Below are 17,978 nucleotides of genomic sequence, written 5' to 3' on the forward strand. Positions count from 1 at the left end.
CACAGCTCTAACCAGCTGAGCTACCCTCAGGGCTCCACATGGACCCATTTCCTGGGGGGTGTGAGCTGCACCCAGCACCCTTTCCTGAAACCCCTTTCCTGCTGCAGTCGCCAGAGTTGTGTGTGGCTGGCCTCCAGGGCGTCCCTGGCCCAGGAGTCAGCAGATGTGTGGCCAGCGGCCTGACATGGGCATGACCCAGGGCCCCACATGGGCCGAGTGTGGGATGGACAAGGGTCCGGCAAGAGACCTGGCCCCACCCTTCTCCATCCTGCAGGTTGGGCCTGGCTCCCTGGGTGGTACATACTGTCCGACCCAAACACTCCTGCACATCCACGCCCATGACACGCAGCTTCCTGCAGGCTGGGACCCTGGCTGTGGGGCAGGGGAGGACGTGTGCCCCATCACTCCCTCTCCCCTGGGCCTCCCCCACCTGCAGCGAACAGTCACAGCCCATGGATATGCCCCTGAAAGCAGTGAAGTGTCATCATGGACACCAAACCACCCTCCCCTGCCCTCAGACCCTGCTTGCCAGGGGAGCCCGCACCTCAGCCATGTGGGTGGGGCATGAGGGCTGCTCCTCCCAGTTGTCAGATGCAGCACTGGTGTCCCCTGGGGACTGTGCATGCCTGGCTGCCCCTCCGATGGCACCCGAGCCTTCACTCCAGTTCTGCTCTGTGACTGCAGACTCTACCTTGTCACCTCGTCACCTCATCGCCTCCGCATCTGCCACCTCCCTCAGTTCCCTCTTTGCCCTGAGCCCATCTCAGACCTTTTCCCTAATAAATGGGGGGTGGGGGTGGGGGGGAGGAATGAAATGATACTTTTTAGAGCAGGTTTAGGTTCATTAAATTGTGTAAATGGCCAGCGCACCCCCCCCCCCCCCCCCGCCAACAGTTTCCCTCCCTCGAATGATGCTCATTAGTGTGGTTCCTTCGTTACAGCTGATGAACCGCTACGGACCCACTGTTATTAGCTGAGCCCACAGCTCACCGCAGGGTCACCGCTGTGCTTCCTGTGGGCTCGGCATGGGTGAGGACCTGTAGCCACCGTCACGCTGCCTCTTCCTCTGGCGTCCCCACCAGCCTCGCTCCCATCGGACCTGCAGCCCCAGGAGCGCTTTTCTCACGGCAAGTTCCCACCTGACAGCCACAGAGGTGCATCTGGTTCAAAAGGTCACACTCGGGTGTGGGTTTAAAAGGTCACATTGAGCTCGGTGGGGGCCCCTCTCCAAGAAGTGACCAAACAGACTCCCTGCAGGGCCTGCCAGGCGCACACAGCAGCTCTCGGACACACAGTCCCTTCCCCACTCCCTTATTTCCAGTGGAAACACCCCAACCCGCCATCAAAGGCCCATTTTTCTCTCAGGTGAAAAGAGCACCTGGTGAGATAAGCACATTAAAGCCACACTGAGGCCCTGTTATCCAGGCAGCAGATGGGCAAAGCCGAAAAGCCCAGGCGGGCCGGGTTGAGGGGAGGCCGGCTCGGTGGGGACGCAGGGGCTGCTGGTGGGAGTGAAGCTGGGGCAGCCACCTGGGGAGCCAACCAGGCAAACCTCCTGCATGCTCTGGGATGAACCTACAACCCAGGTTTTGTTTGAATCGTCACTGAGGATGTATCCCATTGCTTTCAGAGCAAAGTAGGGAGGGAGGGAGAGAGAGAAACATTGATGTGAGAGAGGCACATCCACTGCTTGCCTCCTGCATGCAACCCAACTGGGAGGGAACTGCAACCCAGGTGCGTGCCCTTGACTGGGAATTGAACCCAAGACCCTTCAGTGCGGGGCTGAGGCTGTAATCAAGGAGCCCAAGCGGCCAGGGCAGGGCTTTCCTTTCTGGCTGGACGTGATGGTCAGAGGCGCCGCCTCCCCATGAGCTTGCTGCTGGCGGGAGGCCCAGGCCCACCTGCTGCTCATTTGCCCTCTCCCAACCGGGGACCCAGGTGGTTGGTGGCCACCCAACCACAGTGGTGCTCAGGCCTGTGGGGTGGCGGCTTCCACACTGGGGCCCAAGTGGAGGCATCAAAACTACACCCTCAAGGCGGGACCTGGGAAGCACAGCTGAAGCTGTGAAGGTGGCTCTCTCTGGGCAGGAAGCCCGTCCTGCCGGCCACAGGGCACGCTCCCCCCCTGTGCTGGGCTGCATATCTGGCGCTTTGGCCAGAGGAGTCATGCTGTGCTGTCTGTTCCTAAAACACATAGATAGGAAGGTACTGATACTCTACTGTGTCGGGAACTAAGGTTTCGTAACTTTGTGGTTTTTGCAAATAAAAATGCTGTAATTCCTGTGGTCTGGGCTGCAGTTCAGCCTCTGCTTCGGCAGGGTGCTATAACTGTAGTCACTGGCCAGCTTAATAAAGGCTCCTAAATTTTGATCTGAGTGTCTGGTGGTCGTCTCCGCCGGTCACCCCATAACACCCACCAGTGACTGTCACCTGGGTCCGGGACCTGGGAGGCCTGGGCAATGACCCTGGAAGTAGGAACAGCCCTGCCTATGTCACTGCTGGGACCTGAGGGCGTGGTGCTCCCCTCCCTGCACAGGGGTGTCAGTCCTGGTCCCGAGAAGGGGACTGACTCGGCCAGGGGACAGCAGAGGCCCCTGAGCAGCTATAGCTGTGCCCTGTCTCTTGGATCTCCCAGTGCCCAGGGACTGGCAGTAGGAAGCAGAGGCACCGAGGTGGCAGGTGTCTTTGTGTCCTGTGGCTGCCTAAGGAATTACCAGACACTCGGGGTTCTTTAAACAATGGGGATTTACTCTGAGCTCTGGGGCCAGGTGTCCAAAATCAGCCGCCATCAGAGGGTTCCTTCTCTGAGGCTCAGGGAGAGAATGAATCCCAGGCTCCCTCCCAGCTCCTGAAGGGTGGCCATTCCTGGTGTTACTGGCTGCACCGCCTAATTCCAGTCTCCGCCTCCATGGCCACATGGTCTGCACTCCTGTCTCTGTCCTCTTCCCACAAGGACACCAGTCATATTGGATGAGGGCCTCTCCTTCATGCCCTCATCCAACCCTGATTACATTGCAAAGGCTATTTCCAAAGGAGGTCCCATTCACAAGTGCCAGGGGGAAGGACTTAGGCATATGTTTTGGGGGACACACGTACCCCCTAAAAGCAGGGACACTTGACTCTGCTAACCCAGAGGGGGTAGAGCTGTGGCCGCCATGGGCAGGAGGAAGGTGTGTAGCCCAGGTGAACCCCGGGGTGTCCCAGGTTCCCTCGCCCTATTTTGATGGTAAGTGGACAAGTGGAGCAGGCAAGGCCTCCCAAGGGCTTGGGACCAGGAACGAGGTCCCTGAGGGGTCCCAGTCAGGGCCAGGCCCGCAGAGGTGGGACTGAGGGGGAGGGGACCTGGAGAACATGATCGGGACCCCTGCAGAGGCAGGGCTGGCCTCTGCCCTCCAGCCCTTCTCTCTGGCTTCCCCAGGAAGAGCATCTGCTGGAGCCCGAAGGGGCTGCTCCCCAGCTGTGCCAGGGACAGAAGCCCTGGGCGCTCACCCTCCTGGGCACTAAGTCATTTCCTTGGGCACTTGAGAGCCTGGCTCTAGTTTCTAGGCTGTTGAGACACCTGGTGTGGCTCCTGTGGCGACCAGCTGGTGCTCCCCTCCCATCTCAGCATCTGTTCAGGGAGTGGCCCCAGGAACTCTGGGGGCTGCGCAGGATGACTAGCAGTGTCCGATGGCTCACAGTTGCCACTTCTCCCGGGGGAGCTATTCCAAATGCAGCTCCTCCCAGGCTCAGGCTCTGGGCAGCGGGTCTGAGGTACACCTGTGAGAGCTGCTCCCAGCTGAGACCTGGCTCTTACTTGTCTGCGCAGCTGTCCATGGGCCTCTGGTGGCAGGGGAAGCAGGCGGAGCGGCATGGCCCATGGACCCTCCAGTGGTGGGCCAGCTGAGCACACGTTTTTTCCTTTTTTGTATCAGGTTGTTAAAAGAACAGGAAGGCCCCTATTTTGTTCTTTTGGTGTATTAAAAAAAATTTTTTTTTGTTAATCCTCACCCAAGGATATACTTTCCATTGATTTCTGGAGAGAGTGGAAGGGATGGAGAGGGAAGGAGAGGGGTGCGGGGGAGAGAGAGAGAGAGAGAGAGAGAGAGATTAGTGGGAGAGAGACACTTTGACTGGTTGCCTCCCACACATGGCACCCGCACTGGGAATCGAACCTGTGACTCTTTTGTATGTGGGACACTGTTCTGACCATTGTTCTAACCACTTGCCCAGACTAATTTGTTATATTTTGAATGTCCAAGGGCACTTGGTTATTATCTGATATGAGAAGAAAACAGTATGTAATCCTTGTTTCATAAATGCAGTATCTTCTCCTACCTCCCTGAAAACTTACTCAAACTTCTTCTATTTCTCATCATTGCTAGTTGAATAGGTTTGAATAACTTTTTTTTCATTTGTTTTTACTTTGGTTTCTAACTTTCCAATTCAATGCTTTCCTGGTCAGCCCCAACAGTTTTCTTCATATGTAAGAGCAAATCACTAAGTTTTGGGCTGGTTTATGCCAGAAATTACCACCAAAAACAAGTATACTTAGAGAGAGGAAGGGAGAGGGATAGAGAGATAGAAACATCAATGAGAGAGAGGAACATCATTGATCAGCTGCCTCCTGCACGCCCCCTACTGGGGATTGGGCCAGCAACCTGGGCATGTGCCCTGATTGGGAATCAAACCAGGGACCTCTTGGTTCCTGGGCTGACACTCACCTGCTGAGCCACACCAGTCGGGTGCAAGAATACTTTTCTAAGGAACAGAAACAACTGTGTTTATTAACAGTTCAAATGCTGACTCGCATCTGTCAGCCTGGTTGGCTGGTGGACTAGTTGAATCTGTTCTAAGATGACTGGCAGAGACCTGGGCTTCCCAGATGCCAGTCCTCTGTTTTGCTGGGACCAAAGGTTCTCTAGAGATGGATCCTCAACCTCCTCCTGGGGTGACCCCGACTGCAGGAGGGAGAGGACGGCCTGGGTCCTGACCGTGTGTCCAGCCTCCTGGCTCTCACCACCTTCCTGTGAGCTGGGTGACCCTCTTCAGCCCCTGCCAAGATCTGAGTTGCCTGGGTCCCTCAAGTTCAAGGTGGCCCCATCACCATGTGTCCTGCACAGTGAGGTGGCTTCACCCAAGCACCAGAACAGGGGGTTGCACTTCTCCCCAAGCCCCTCTTCTTCATCCCCTCCATCTGATTCCCAGCGGCCCCTCACCGATGCCGTCTCCTCCTTCTTTGCTGTGAGCTGATACCGTGCATTTGTCTGCTGCTGTGCTGTCACTGAGGCTGGGTCTAGGAGGATGGGCATGTTGGCCGGGCCATTAGCCGCCCTGAATCACTAGACAACCACTCGGTTCCCGTTCCCACAGCTTTATGGTACCAGCTGCCTAGTTTGCCTCACTCTGCCCTGTGGCTTCCTGGGACACCCCCACCTGTATTTTCCTCCTCAAAAACTTGGGGGTCACTATGAATGTTCCAGACTTGCCTGCAGTTCACATTCTATTGGGATTTTGGAAGAGTTGATATTGGATGACACCGTCTCCTGTTAACAACATTGAATGACATTTTATTTCGTGTGAGTGTCCTCCTCAAGGAAGTTTTGTGGTTGTCACGGACTCTAGATTAGGAATGTGTGGACCTGGTGGTGAACGGAGTCTCTACCACATGGCATCGCATTAGCTATGCCTGGGGTTAAAGATGAGTTTCTCCTTCTTTCTCTCCTGATTTGTGTGTAAAACATTTATCTTCCATCTAGACACCTTGGGAAACTTAATCTTCAAACCTTTTCATTGAGGCTTTTTGCTTTTCTGGAGGAAGATGGTATTATCTGCCAATGATAGTCATGACATTTCCCCCCCCAGACCCTCAAACCACTTGTTTCTGTTTCAGGCAGATCTGCTCCTAATGCCCAAATGCTGTCTTTTCCCAGGTCTGGCCCAGCTGGTTATGGCCCAGCCTGGTGCCGGGGGACGGGAAGCCTGGGTCCAGCATCAGGCTGGGCGTTGGGGCCTGTGGCCTCTCGCTGACACCTCTGTGACTTGTCTTCCTGTCATCTGGGCTGAAACCAGCCCCAAACCCACATCCAGTGTTGAGGTGGGTGAAGGTGGGGGCTCTGTCCAGACCAGAGGCAGGGAGGGAGGAAGCCCCCTTATCACCCAGAGATCTCCCCCCTGGGCCTGTGGGACTTGCTGGGTCTGGGAGCCCAGCACCTTCCCTCCTCGGTGCTCGCTCCCCCCTCCACAGGGCCCCCGGCCATGTTGGATCCTGGTTGTTTCCTGTGGAGATCCCCAGTGTCCCCTGAGGATTCTGGGTGCCCCCAGAGACACCACCGTCTCAGCAAGGATGACAGGGACTCTGGCCCAGGAGGGAATGATGGGTTTCTAGAGACCTGAGCTCATCTAGGTGCTGCAAGGCATCCCTTGATGGTCTCCTCACTGGGCTCACGGGGCACAGAGGACCGGGCAGTGGTTCAGGTGTGGGAAGCCCTCTTCCTTCTCCTCTCAAACCACTGTCTGGTCCTGTCCCATGCTTGGTGGAGAATGATCCTCAGAATGTCAAAGGGCAGAAAAGCCTGTCCCTGGCGGGTGGCCGGCCTCTGCCTGGGATTGAACTTAGGGGACAGAGCTCCTCCATTCAGAAAGCAGGGAGTGTGAGAGGGGGGTTGGCTCCCAGTGCTGTGGGGGTGCAGTCGTGTGCAGGAGGTGAGGAGAGGTGAGGAGAACTAGCACTAAATTGGCACCTCTCACACCCTTTCCTGTGCATTTTGACAAAGCTTGGTCATGCATAGGATGTATGAGGACAGCTGAGCAGATGCCTGAGTGTCCTGGGGCGGCCGTTACAGATGCCACAGACCCGGACCTTTAAATAAAACTTTATTCTGTCACAGTGTTGGAGGCTGGAAGTCTACAATCAAGGTGTCAGCAGGTCCCACAACCTCCAAAGACTCCAGGGAAGCTGCCTCCTCCATCTCATGGTGTTGCTGGCAAACTCTGTCTGCAGGTCCAGAGAGTCTGTTCTTTTTGGGGGACACTGTGAGCCTCAAAAGAAGGAGGGGGGCAGGGGCGCACTGGGCCTGCTGCTCTCCTCTCCCCTCCCCCCGGCCCTGCTCTTGGCTCAGGTGCCAGCCCCCATCCCATCCGTGCCCCTGCTCTGTGTTGTTTCAGAGCATCTGATTACTTATCATTTATTTAGTTCCTCACCCGAGGATATGATTATGGATTTTAGGGAGAGGCAGGGAGAGACATGTGAGAAACATCGGTCGGTTGCCTCTTGTACTCGTCCTGATCGGGGAATGAACCCTCATCCTAGGTATGTGGTCTGACTGAGAATCAAACCTGAGTGCACAGGATGATGCAAAGCATCTCATTTCTTTCTTTTTCTTGTGCAAACTGTCATCTTACCACTGAAATGTGTCCAGACCAATATTTTTATTATTTTTGTTTTTTGTTAATCCTCACCCAAGGATATTTTTCCATTGATTTTTAGGGAGAGTGGAAGGGAGAGGGAGCGACAGAAACATCTATTTAAGAGAGACACATTGATTGTTTGCCTCCTGCATGAACCCCAACCAGGGTCGCGGAACCTGCAACCAAGGTATGTGCCCTTGACCGGAGTCGAACCTGGGACCCTTCATTCCACAGGCTGACGCTCTATCTCCTGAGCCAAACCAGCTGGAGCTCCAGCACCAATACTGAGTTTCTTCTCAGAGAGGAAACACCATGTGGTCACCATTGGTCCCACTGAAGAGATAAGCCCCGCCTCCTCCCATGCCCCACCCAAAAGGAGGGCGGCTACCCATTGGGCCTGTCTGGCAGGAGGATAAAGGGGCTCAGAGGGCCCAGGACAGAGGCAGACAGACCTGGCATGGTGAGGACGCTGCTCCAAGCCCCATCCTCTCCCTTCCCAGGCTGTGTCCCCGCCCCACATCTCCTCACTGGCTCTCTACCCTCCCCTCTCCCCCTGCAGATGCTGTGGCTGCTGGTCCTGACTGTCCCCTGTCTGGGGGGCTCCGTACCTGTGACCTCAGGTGGGTCCTGACCCCCAAGCCTGGCTTTTCTCCAATCCCCTGACTCTGACCTCTCAGAGGCCACCCCTGGGATGGGTGGTGGTCCCCCTCTGAGGGTGGCTCTGGGAGGGACTGAGGATGGGACCATGCTGAGTGTTGGGCAGCGGTGCCTGGGTCCCTGATGGCTCCTCCTCTGCTTCCCCAGATCCCGGACCAGGGACTGAGCTGGTGGGCATCGTGGGGGGGCATGATGCTGCCAATGGGGCGTGGCCGTGGCAGGTGGGCCTGTGGGTCTTGGATCCAACAAGTTCTCAGTGGAGTCTCGATTGTGGGGGCTCCCTCATCCACCCCCAGTGGGTGCTGACCGCTGCCCACTGCATTCCAGGGTAAGTCTGACTCTGCCAGCACCCGGGGTCGGGGTGGACAGTGTCAGGAGGCATGTGATGTGTGTTGGGGGCAGATGCTGGGCTGAGTGGCTGCAGACCCCCCACCAGGATTCAGCTTCCTGGCGCTCCCCTTGCCCACCACAGAGGGGAGGTCTCTGGGCTCTGAGGGACTGGCCCACTTCCTGCCACAGCCTCTCAGAAGCCTTTGGCCTTCTGTCCCCAGGAGATACCCAGTGACTTGGCACTTTAAGGTCCAACTAGGACGAATGAGACCCTCATACAATGACAGTGTGCACGTGGCTAGGATCATCCGCCACCCCAACTACAGCCTTGAAAATGAAGGACCAGGTGGGGCGGACGTGGCACTTCTCAAACTGGAGGCCCCCGTGCGACCATCTAAGCATGTCAGGTGGATCTGCCTCCCGCCAGCCTCCTCCGCATTCCCCCCAGGCACAAGGTGCTGGGTGACTGGCTGGGGCGACATTGCTTTTCAAGGTAAAAACCAGAACCAGGATGACACCCGGGCGATGCAGGGGGCGGGCCAGGCTTTACAGAGGAGGCTCAGCTGGGGTCTGAGCTGGGCTCCCTTCGGGGTCTCCCTTGGGTGTAGGAGGCAGACAGCTCAAGAGGAGTCTGTCAGGAGCAGAGACTGAAGTAGCATGAGTGAAGCATGGCCATGGGCATTTTTAAAAAAATATCACCAAGTGATATTTTTTCCATTGATTTTTAGAGAGAGTGGAAGGGAGGGGGAGAGAGAAACATTGATGTGAGAGACATAGCTATTAGTTGCCTGCCTGACTGGGGCTGGGGATTGAACCTGCGACCCAGGTACTTGCCCTTGACCAACAATCAAAACTGGGACCCTTAGGGCCAGTGCTCTCACCACTGGAAACACTGGCCAGGGTGCCATGGGCATTTCTCTCCCTCACTCTGCACCAGGCCGTGTTCTTCCTTCCAGAGGTCCCCGTTCTCCCTGAGTCTCGATAGTGGGATGGAGAACAAGGAGAGAGAACTTCAGTGACGTGCTCCAGGAGTCACTATTAAATGGACAAAGTCAAATTTGACAGTAGGGCCCCTCACTCTGCATTTTTTTGGGGAAAGCAGTTGCTCTGATTTTTCCCAATAAAAATTATTTGTGGATAAAAAATATATTTCTCTGTTTCTTTTTGGAGCTTGGTGCCCACAGTGTCAGCCTAGAGATTATCAGCCCATTGGCCTCGAGTGAACCCAGACAGTTTGGGTCGTGGGTGACTCCCTGGGTCCCCCTGGGGGCACTGAGGCTCAGCGTGTGGTTCTAGAACCCGAGGCCTGTGACTGTCCGCCCCCTCAGGACCACAGGCTCACTGGGCTTCTTCTCACAGAGCCTCTGCCGCCGCCTGAAAATCTGCAAGAGGTGGAGGTCCCCATTGTGGCGAATGAGTTCTGTCGGCGGCAATACCGCATGATCGAGGAGGATATCAAGGACGACATGCTGTGTGCTGGGAGCCGGGTCCGGGTCCGGGGCACCTGCCATGTGAGACCCCCAGACTGTGGCCTCTGTCCGTGGCTCCTGCCTGCAGGGGCCCTGAGTACTGACTACCTGTCTCTTCTTCCCACAGGGTGACTCTGGGGGCCCCTTGGTCTGTAAATGGAGGGAGACCTGGGTGCAGGTAGGCGTGGTGAGCTGGGGGCACAAGTCCTGTCTTCCCAAATTTCCTGGAGTCTATGCCCGAGTGACATCCTTCTTGCCTTGGATCCACCATCATATTCCTTCCTTGAACCCGGGGCCGGGCAAGGATGCTGCCCATGAGATGAAGACAGGCCCTCCAGGGTGTCTTGGGGACCCTCCCAGCTCCCTCCCAGTGCCAGCTCTTCATTGTACCTAGCGCTCCTCCAACCCTCCCTCCGCAGCCCCTCTGAGATCCTTCTGCCTCAGCACGTCCATCAGCCTCTCTCCCCTGACAGGCAAAAGGGAGAGGTGGGATGTGCTCTGAAGTGGGGCGGGCACTGCAGGACTCCTGCCTCCTCCCCACCCCCTGTAGCTCATTAAACTGCATGAAAAACTGCTCTGGACTCAGTGGACTTACCTGTGGGCGTGGCCAAGGCGGCCAGTGGGTGGTCCCTGCTGCTGGGGGAGCCCAGGCCCTGGGAGGTGAACCAGGTGGGATGGGCAGCTTTGGCTGCAGCTGGAACAGGGCGACCTGGTGGCTCTCCTGGCTGGGGTGGGGGTGAGTCTGCTGCCCGGGGCTGGAGGCCACAGCCCGGAGGGCCGCCCCCCAGTGGGTACAGACCGTCCCTCTTCCTCCTTCAGTCGCAGTCAGTGTGTCATGGAGGCTTTAATGACTTGGACGTGGCCGCATGCAAACAGGAGGTGCTGTGTTTCCATGGTCACCGCTGCTCCCTCTGACCCTGCGGCGCGCTGAACCCCCATTTTCCAATGTGATCAACTCCTGGGACCAAATGAAGTGCAGCCTCATTTCCACGCAGACTCTCAGTCTCCCATTCTGAGCTTCTCCCGAGCAGGGCGGACCTGCAGGGGCTCGGGACCAGCCAGTCCCCCTCTCTCTGTCCCACCCTCCTGTTCCCGGGTCCTGGTTGGTTGGAAGTGGCCAGAGAGGAGGGTGGAGACGGGACCCCCCATCATCCCGAGGCCGCTGTCCTGGCGTTGTCGACCCTGCTGGAGACACACCGGGGTGCACCGTCTCCTCGGGCCCCACAGAGGCCCTCCTTTCTCCTCGGGGGCGGGAGGGGCTCCCAGTGGACAGAGGAGCTTCAGTTTCAAATCCAGGGAGTAAGAAGGGGCTGTGGAGCCCCTCCTGCCCCAGGCAGTGAGGTGCACTTCCTGCTGGAGTAGGATTTGGGGGGCATGGCTGGTGCCCCGCTGGGGTGGGTCCTGCACCTGCAGGTTGGGGCCAGGACCCAGGAGGGCCTGTGGAGCCTGAGGCGGCCTGCACTGTGGGTGAGGGGGCTCCATACCCTGCAGCGACACGCTGGTCCCCAGTCTGATTCTACAATGGGGTGGCGGCCTCCAGACCTTGCAGTGCCTGGACCCCTGCCCCCCGAGGCCAGGGTGGAACAGCCCTCCTCTCTCACTGTAACCCGATCTTTAGGGAGAGTGGAAGCTCCAGGGCAGGCGGATCAGGAGCTGTGTCCCCCATGTGCCCTGAAGTCTGGGTTCCTGGCAGCCAGGAGCTCTCCAGGAAAGCCTTTTCCTGGGAAAATGAGGCCCAAGACTCAGCTGGAAGGCACCACCATGCAGATGGCCTCCCTTGGGGATCTGCTCCGCCCAGGGAGGGAGGAGGGGGTGACACAGCACAGCCTGGCCCTGTGCCCTCGCCCTTGGGTTCCAGGCACACGTTCTGTCTAAGTGACTGCCTGCCCACGGGGCCCTGTGTGTGGGCGGCTGCCAGGTGGTCCACACACATCCAGGTCCCCTGTGCCCCCCAGGAGGGTCTGGGCTGCCTGCCTTCCCATTGGACTCTGGGGATGGTGAGTGTTTGTAGGGCTTTCCTCCCTGGGTGAGGGTGTAGTCAGACTTCAGTGTTTCCAGGGTTAAGAATGGGGGTCGGAGTGTCTCAGAGGCCAGCGCTCCCAGGGGAGGGAGAAGGACCTAGGACTTGGTGTTGGAGGGAAGGCTGGAGTGAGACACGCCTGGGCCTGGGCCTGTATCTGCAGGCATGGCCATGGGGTGAACCCGCAGGACTCTCTCCAGAGGATGAGAGGATGGGCTCAGGGCTGTTCCCCCTCCCCCAACCTCACTTGTCTGGAATCACAGCCAGAGCACCTGGCTTCCCAGGCTCAGCAGTAAGACAATGTGGGCGGAGCCAGATGCCTGGGTGGAGATTGAGGAGCAGGGCATGTTGCCTCTTTTCTCTGAAATCTGTTCTGACTGAGCCCCTGGCCCGTAGTGGTGAGTGACACTGAGCCAACAGGGCTGTGTCCCCAAAATAAACCCCTGCAGGGCCTGGTCAGTGCCCATGGGGACCCTGGGGAGGGCCCACAGGTGTTGGCTGAGGTGACAAGAGCCACCTTCAGAGCTTGGAATGGAGACTCCATGCAGGGCCATGCCCTTCCAGGTGGACATCACACCTCAGTCACCACCAGGCTCTCCCCCTGTGTGGTGTCCTGGGGTCACAGTGACAGCCCACGACTGGGGAGTGTGAGCTTAAAACAACACAAATGCATCCTCTTACCGGCTGGAGGCCAGGAGCCCGGAATTAAGTTGTTCTGGGGCCACACCTGTTCCCAGGCTCCTGCTCCTGCAGCTGCTGGTGGTGCTGGGACCCTTCCTTGTGGAGGAACCCCTGGACCTCCACCCCGTCCTCCCCACCACTCTGTGCTCTCCGAATCCTCATCTCTTCCTACAAGGAACCATCATTGGATTTAGGGCCTCCCCCCTCCACTCTGACAACATCTGAACTAGTTGCATCTACACTTATTTCTAAAGCAGGTCAGCTTCCGAGGGACCGCACTGGTCCACACTGACTCCCTCACTGGTGAGGTTACAGGCCACCAGGCTGTGTGCTCCTGAGAGGGGGAGCGCACCCCTGAGGAGGCAGGGCCTGGCCACAGGAAATCTTTAGGATTCCCACTGCCCAGCACCCAGGGCCCCCCTCAAAACAACAGGCCAGTGAGGGCCTCTGCCCCTCTCAGGGAAGCAGCATGCTCCCCACCTCACAGTGCCCTCCAGCCCCTGACGCTGGCCACACAACAGGCTGCCGGCTCTGAGTGGTCCCAGCGCTGGTCAGGGCTCTGCTGCAGGTCCAGGCTGCACTGGCGTCACAGGACACAGCAGACACGATGGTATTAAAAGTATTGGTGATGGGCAAGCCCCGCGGGGGGCAGGACAAGGCAGGCCATGCAGCCTGCACTGAGGAACATTCCTGAGATGTGAGTGACAGCTGGTGTCTGGGTACATTGAGCTCCTTGTGTCTGGAGGCCACGGAGCAAGATGTGCCACCATCTTGGTGGGACAATGACACTGAGCACCAGGCAGAGGCAGGGCTGCTCTGTCACAATGGGGGGCAGGAAAGGTGAGGGCCCTTGCGTGTCTCTTGCCTCCCCCTCGTCAATGTGATGGCAGGTGGACACGTGCAGCCGCCCGGCCTGAGAAGTCCCTGTGACCAGAGCTCAGCCCCTCAGGGATGGGGGTCTGGGTCGTGTTACCAGGTAAGTCCCAGAGTCCCAGTTAGTAGCAAAGGGTGGGACCCAGGTGGACAGTGGAGGGGCCCTGTCAGCCTCAGTTGTACCCTGAGTCTCTGCTTCCCAGTTTCCTAGGTAGGGACTCCTCGGTGTTCCTGCGGCCGCCTCCTCAGCACACAAGACAGAAGGTGGTGGACGCTGCCGGACACAGATGTTGGCCAGGTCCCCTTTCAGGACAGGACCTGATGGGAGGCCTGGCAGTTCCTCTGGCTGCCTCACCCGGGCAGGTCCCACTTGGCTGGCGCAGGGAGAGGCAGGGGCTTGCACTGTGTCCCAGTAGTGGCCGTGGCCTGGGTCTCCCTGTGGGCTGGTCAAGGTGTCATCAGCCTACAATGTGCTCCAGCCTCGCCCTCTGCCCATCTTTGCTCCGTCCACCTGCCTCCCAGATGCCTCTCCCTGACTTGTACCCACAAGAAATCCAGGCTGCACTGCACAGCCAGGGGGCCCCTGCCTGCCCTTCCTGTGCCAGGTGATGAAGGGGTGCAGAGAGGGTCCCAAGGAGGATGCCCCTGCTCAGACCCCAGCTTCTCCATCCCACACGGGGACCCCGGCCCCTGGTGGTCTCACTGAGGCCCCTGCCATCCCCGCAGATGCTCTGGCTGCTGTTCATGAGTCTCCCAGGCAATTGAGTGGCCTTAGCATATCATTAGCATATTATACTTTGATTGGTTGAACGGATGACCAGATGACCGAACACTTAGCATATTAGGTTTTTATTATCCTATATAATAAAAGGCTAATATGCAAATGGACCAAACAACGGAACAACTGATTGCTATGACACGCACTGACCACCAGGGGACAGATGCTCCACGCAGGAGCTGCCCCTGGTGGTCAGTGCGCTCCCACACGGGGAGTGTTGCTCAGCCAAAAGCTTGGCTCACATCTGCCGAGCACAGTGGTGGTGGTGGAATCCTCTCCCACTTTCGTGGCAGGCGGGCGGTTAGGAGTGAGAAGTACGGACTTGGAGAGGGCACAGGCTGGGCTGAGGGACACCCCCCCCCACCCCGGTCCCTGAGTGCACAAATTTCATGCACCAGGCCTCTAGTATAGGATAATAAGGCCCTGAAGTCTCTCCTCCTGGAAACCCCTCAGTTCTGGGCAAGCCAGGATGGCAGGTCCCTACCACACAGGGCTTGTGAAGGGGGCATGTGCTTTGGTGGCGGTGACTGCAGCAGACTGGCTGCGGTGCCTGGCAGGACAAGGGCTGGGCTGTGGGATGAGGGGTGGGTGGGGAGGCTGTGGAAGCAGCTGGCAGTGAGAACTGGGAGCAGGGTAGGCTGGAAGCTGGGAAGGTACCCATCAAGGGGCCACAAGCCATGGACACAGCGTTCCATCGCCAGCTCTCCCCGGCTGGCTGGGAGACCCTGGGGAGACCGTGCTCTTCAGGCCTCGCACAGCCTGAGCACCAGGGCCGCTGCACCCGCCTGTGCTGTGCAGATCCCTTCTTGTTCTGGGCTCCATGCCACACCCGCAGTGATCAGTGGGTTTTCATTTGATAACTGGATTGGAGTAGTTAGTGTTCCCTAGTGTATACACTGCCTCCAAAGCCAATGGTGCCACTAAGCCCCGTGCCTCTGTTTTTGCTGGCAGGAGGTGCAACATATAAGTTGCCCTTTACCTTGGAAGGGGTGTCTCAGCCACCCCCAAGCACTGCACCCTAAAAACGCCATCGATGAGTCACGCCCACACCAGGCAGGTGTCTCACTAGAGACCGGCTCCTCCGTTCTAATGACCGTGATGTCATCTGAGCGCAGGACCAGTGGGGTGCCCTGCTGGATGGCTGGCTTATCACGGGCTAGACTCCGGGTGCTCACTGGTGTCCCCTCCAGGCGACGGAAGCTGCTGTGATCCTCCCTCTTGATGGGGATGGAAAAAACTCACCAGATCAGAAGTCACCTTTCAAGAGCCCGAGGCTGTGCCGATTTGTCCTCGTCAAGATGCCAGCATCACAGCCACGGCTGCTGCTCACGACACGCTCCAGAACCCACGCAATGTCTGCAGGGACCCTACTGTGCATTCACTGGGCTGTGACGAGCCTCCTCCGCCCCCACCCCATCTCCCTGCTCTTGGCCTCTGCTCTCTGCCGCCCCCTGCTGGCCGCACCTTGTGGGCCGGGCTCCCTCACTTGGGCAGTTTTTTATTCATGTTTGGGGGTACAAACCGAGTGCTCACTCCATGCCAGGGGTCCAGGGACGAACCGAAGACACAGCTTTGCCCTTGAAGCGCTCTCAGGACGGCGGGTGCTTTGGGGGAAGTGGCTGGAGCGGGCTGGGGGAACAAAACTGGGACCCCTCAGAGGGCACAGGGGCCTGAACCGGGAGCCGCGCAGGCAGGTGGGCTGGGTGTGCTGGGCACTGGGGACCGGCTCCTGGCCAGCACCATGGGGTGTTGTCCTCTGCTGTCGCTGACCTGGCCGACTGAGATGCTTGAAGAGGGCGGCCTGCAGTTAACCCTCGTGGCCACACGGGGGCGCGTCCGGGCCCACGCTCTCTGTGGAGGAGGGGTGTGGTCAGGACAGGCAGCTGGTGGAACAGGTGCCCGCACACCTGGCCGCTGTGCAGGTGGGGGCTGGGCTGCCTGGATTCCTAGGGGCGCGATTGACAGGCGACTGTTGAACTTCTTGGCGTGGGCCCTACTCCAGGTGTCTGCTGCATCCTCCTTGAGTTGGGGACTCAGTTCAGGGGATCCCTCTGCTCACCCTTTGGGGGCTCACTGCGTTGCTGAATGAACTTCTGGTGTTTGCTTCCTCTTTGCTAGGCTGCTCCCCTCTTTTGATGATCCCTGATCGTATTCTTCGTGCAAGAATCTCCTCTGGGTTATCTTTCCAGGGGCCCAACTTCACGGAGCGCGGCCAGATGAGTCTCCAGACTGGATGTATGTGCTTGTACCCACCCGCTGTCGGGGTTGAACAGCGGCCCCCACAGGTCTGTCTGTGTCCTCATCTCTGGAACCAACGGAAATTACATAACCGGGCACCTGACGGGATTAAGGAGTTGGGAGGAGGAGCTTCACCTGGATTAGGGGGGGGCCGGGGGGACCCTAAAGGCAACCACATGGGTCTTTATGAAAAGCCCAGAGGCAAGGTGAGCGCGGAGGCAGGGAGTGCAGTGCGGTGGCCGCCACTCCAATTTATAAAAAGAGAGAAAATAAACGCATTCCTGTGTTTCCATCCACCAGGTTTGGCAGTTTGTTGCGGGAGCCCCAGGAAATGAGCAAACCCACCCCCTCAGCACACGGCAGTCCCCTTTCTCTACGTCCCCCCACATCTGCGGGCGCCTGTGTGTTTAAGTTTTCCTTTCTGACAGGGGTGATTCCGAGAACCCTGCCAGCCACGCTCACAGCAGCCTGGGGGGGGGGGGGTGCTCTCCCTCCTCTTTTCACGAAGGCGGGCTCACTGGGTGCACTTACCTGGACACGTTCACCAGCTTTAAGTGTGCGCTGTGACAAACCTTTGGACAAATGCTCACAGTCTCACAAGATGTCCTGCTGCACCTGGCGGAGGCGGCAGAGACAACAGGGGGCAGCCCAGACTCCCTCACATCCTGTCCTCGTCCGGCCTCCTTGGTGCCTCCAGCCATCGCCCCTCAGCACCAGGCCTTTGCTGCCCCCTGTCTGTCGCCAGGGGGCCCCCTGGCCTCTATCTGACACAGCTTTCACTCCTGCTTTCTCTGTGGCCAGGCGGGTGTATTCCCGGGCTGTCTAACAAAGGACCACAAACTGGGGGGTTTGAAAGAACAGGAATTAATTGTTCACGGTTCTGGAGGCCAGAAATCTGAAATCAAGGTGTCAGCAGGTGAGTTTGTTCCAGAAGCTTCAAGGGAGAATCTGTTTCATGTTTCTCCCGGCGTCTGGCGGGTAATTCTTGGCATCCTTTGGCCTATAGACCATCGCTCCGGTTTCTGCCTCTGTCTCCCATGGCCTTCCCCTCTCTTTCTTTTCTTCTAAGGATACCAGCCATGGCTCTCAGGACTCACCCAAATCCAGGATGAACTTGACTCCATTCCATCTGCAAAGACGGTGGACATGATTTTGCAAGGACGCTATGCTGGTTCTCTGTGCCCGGGAAAGGGAGCCAGGCTCTACATGGATCTATTTCTTAAGAAAATATTTTTTATTTTTTAATTTTAGAGAAAGAGAGAGAAATGTCGATTTGTTGTTCCACTTACTGATGCTCTCATTGGCTGATCCTTGCATGTGCCCTGACTGGGATTGAACCCTCACCCTTAGTGTATTGGGACACAGCTCTAACCAGCTGAGCTACCCTCAGGGCTCCACATGGACCCATTTCCTGGGGGGTGTGAGCTGCACCCAGCACCTTTCCTGAAACCCCTTTCCTGCAGCAGTCGCCAGAGTTGTGTGTGGCTGGTCTCCAGGGCGTCCCTGGCCCAGGAGTCAGCAGATGTGTGGCCAGCGGCCTGAC

At 57.9% G+C, this 17,978-nt stretch overlaps 1 protein-coding gene across 1 annotated transcript; it reads left to right on the plus strand.

Annotated features, from left to right (window-relative positions):
• Positions 1 to 184: 184 nt before the first annotated feature.
• On the plus strand, positions 185 to 10,406 carry LOC139009502 (mastin-like). Its single transcript, XM_070413778.1, has 6 exons — positions 185 to 274; positions 7,949 to 8,009; positions 8,194 to 8,374; positions 8,598 to 8,869; positions 9,736 to 9,887; positions 9,973 to 10,406. Exons 1-6 carry the CDS (start codon positions 185 to 187, stop codon positions 10,237 to 10,239), a joined length of 1,023 nt encoding a protein of 340 aa, XP_070269879.1. The 3' UTR covers positions 10,240 to 10,406.
• Positions 10,407 to 17,978: the final 7,572 nt, after the last annotated feature.

This window comes from Myotis yumanensis, unplaced genomic scaffold (assembly GCF_028538775.1).
Source record: "Myotis yumanensis isolate MYYU_CA2020_CCGP unplaced genomic scaffold, mMyoYum1.0.hap1 SCAF_4, whole genome shotgun sequence".
Taxonomy (NCBI): Eukaryota; Metazoa; Chordata; class Mammalia; order Chiroptera; family Vespertilionidae; genus Myotis; species Myotis yumanensis.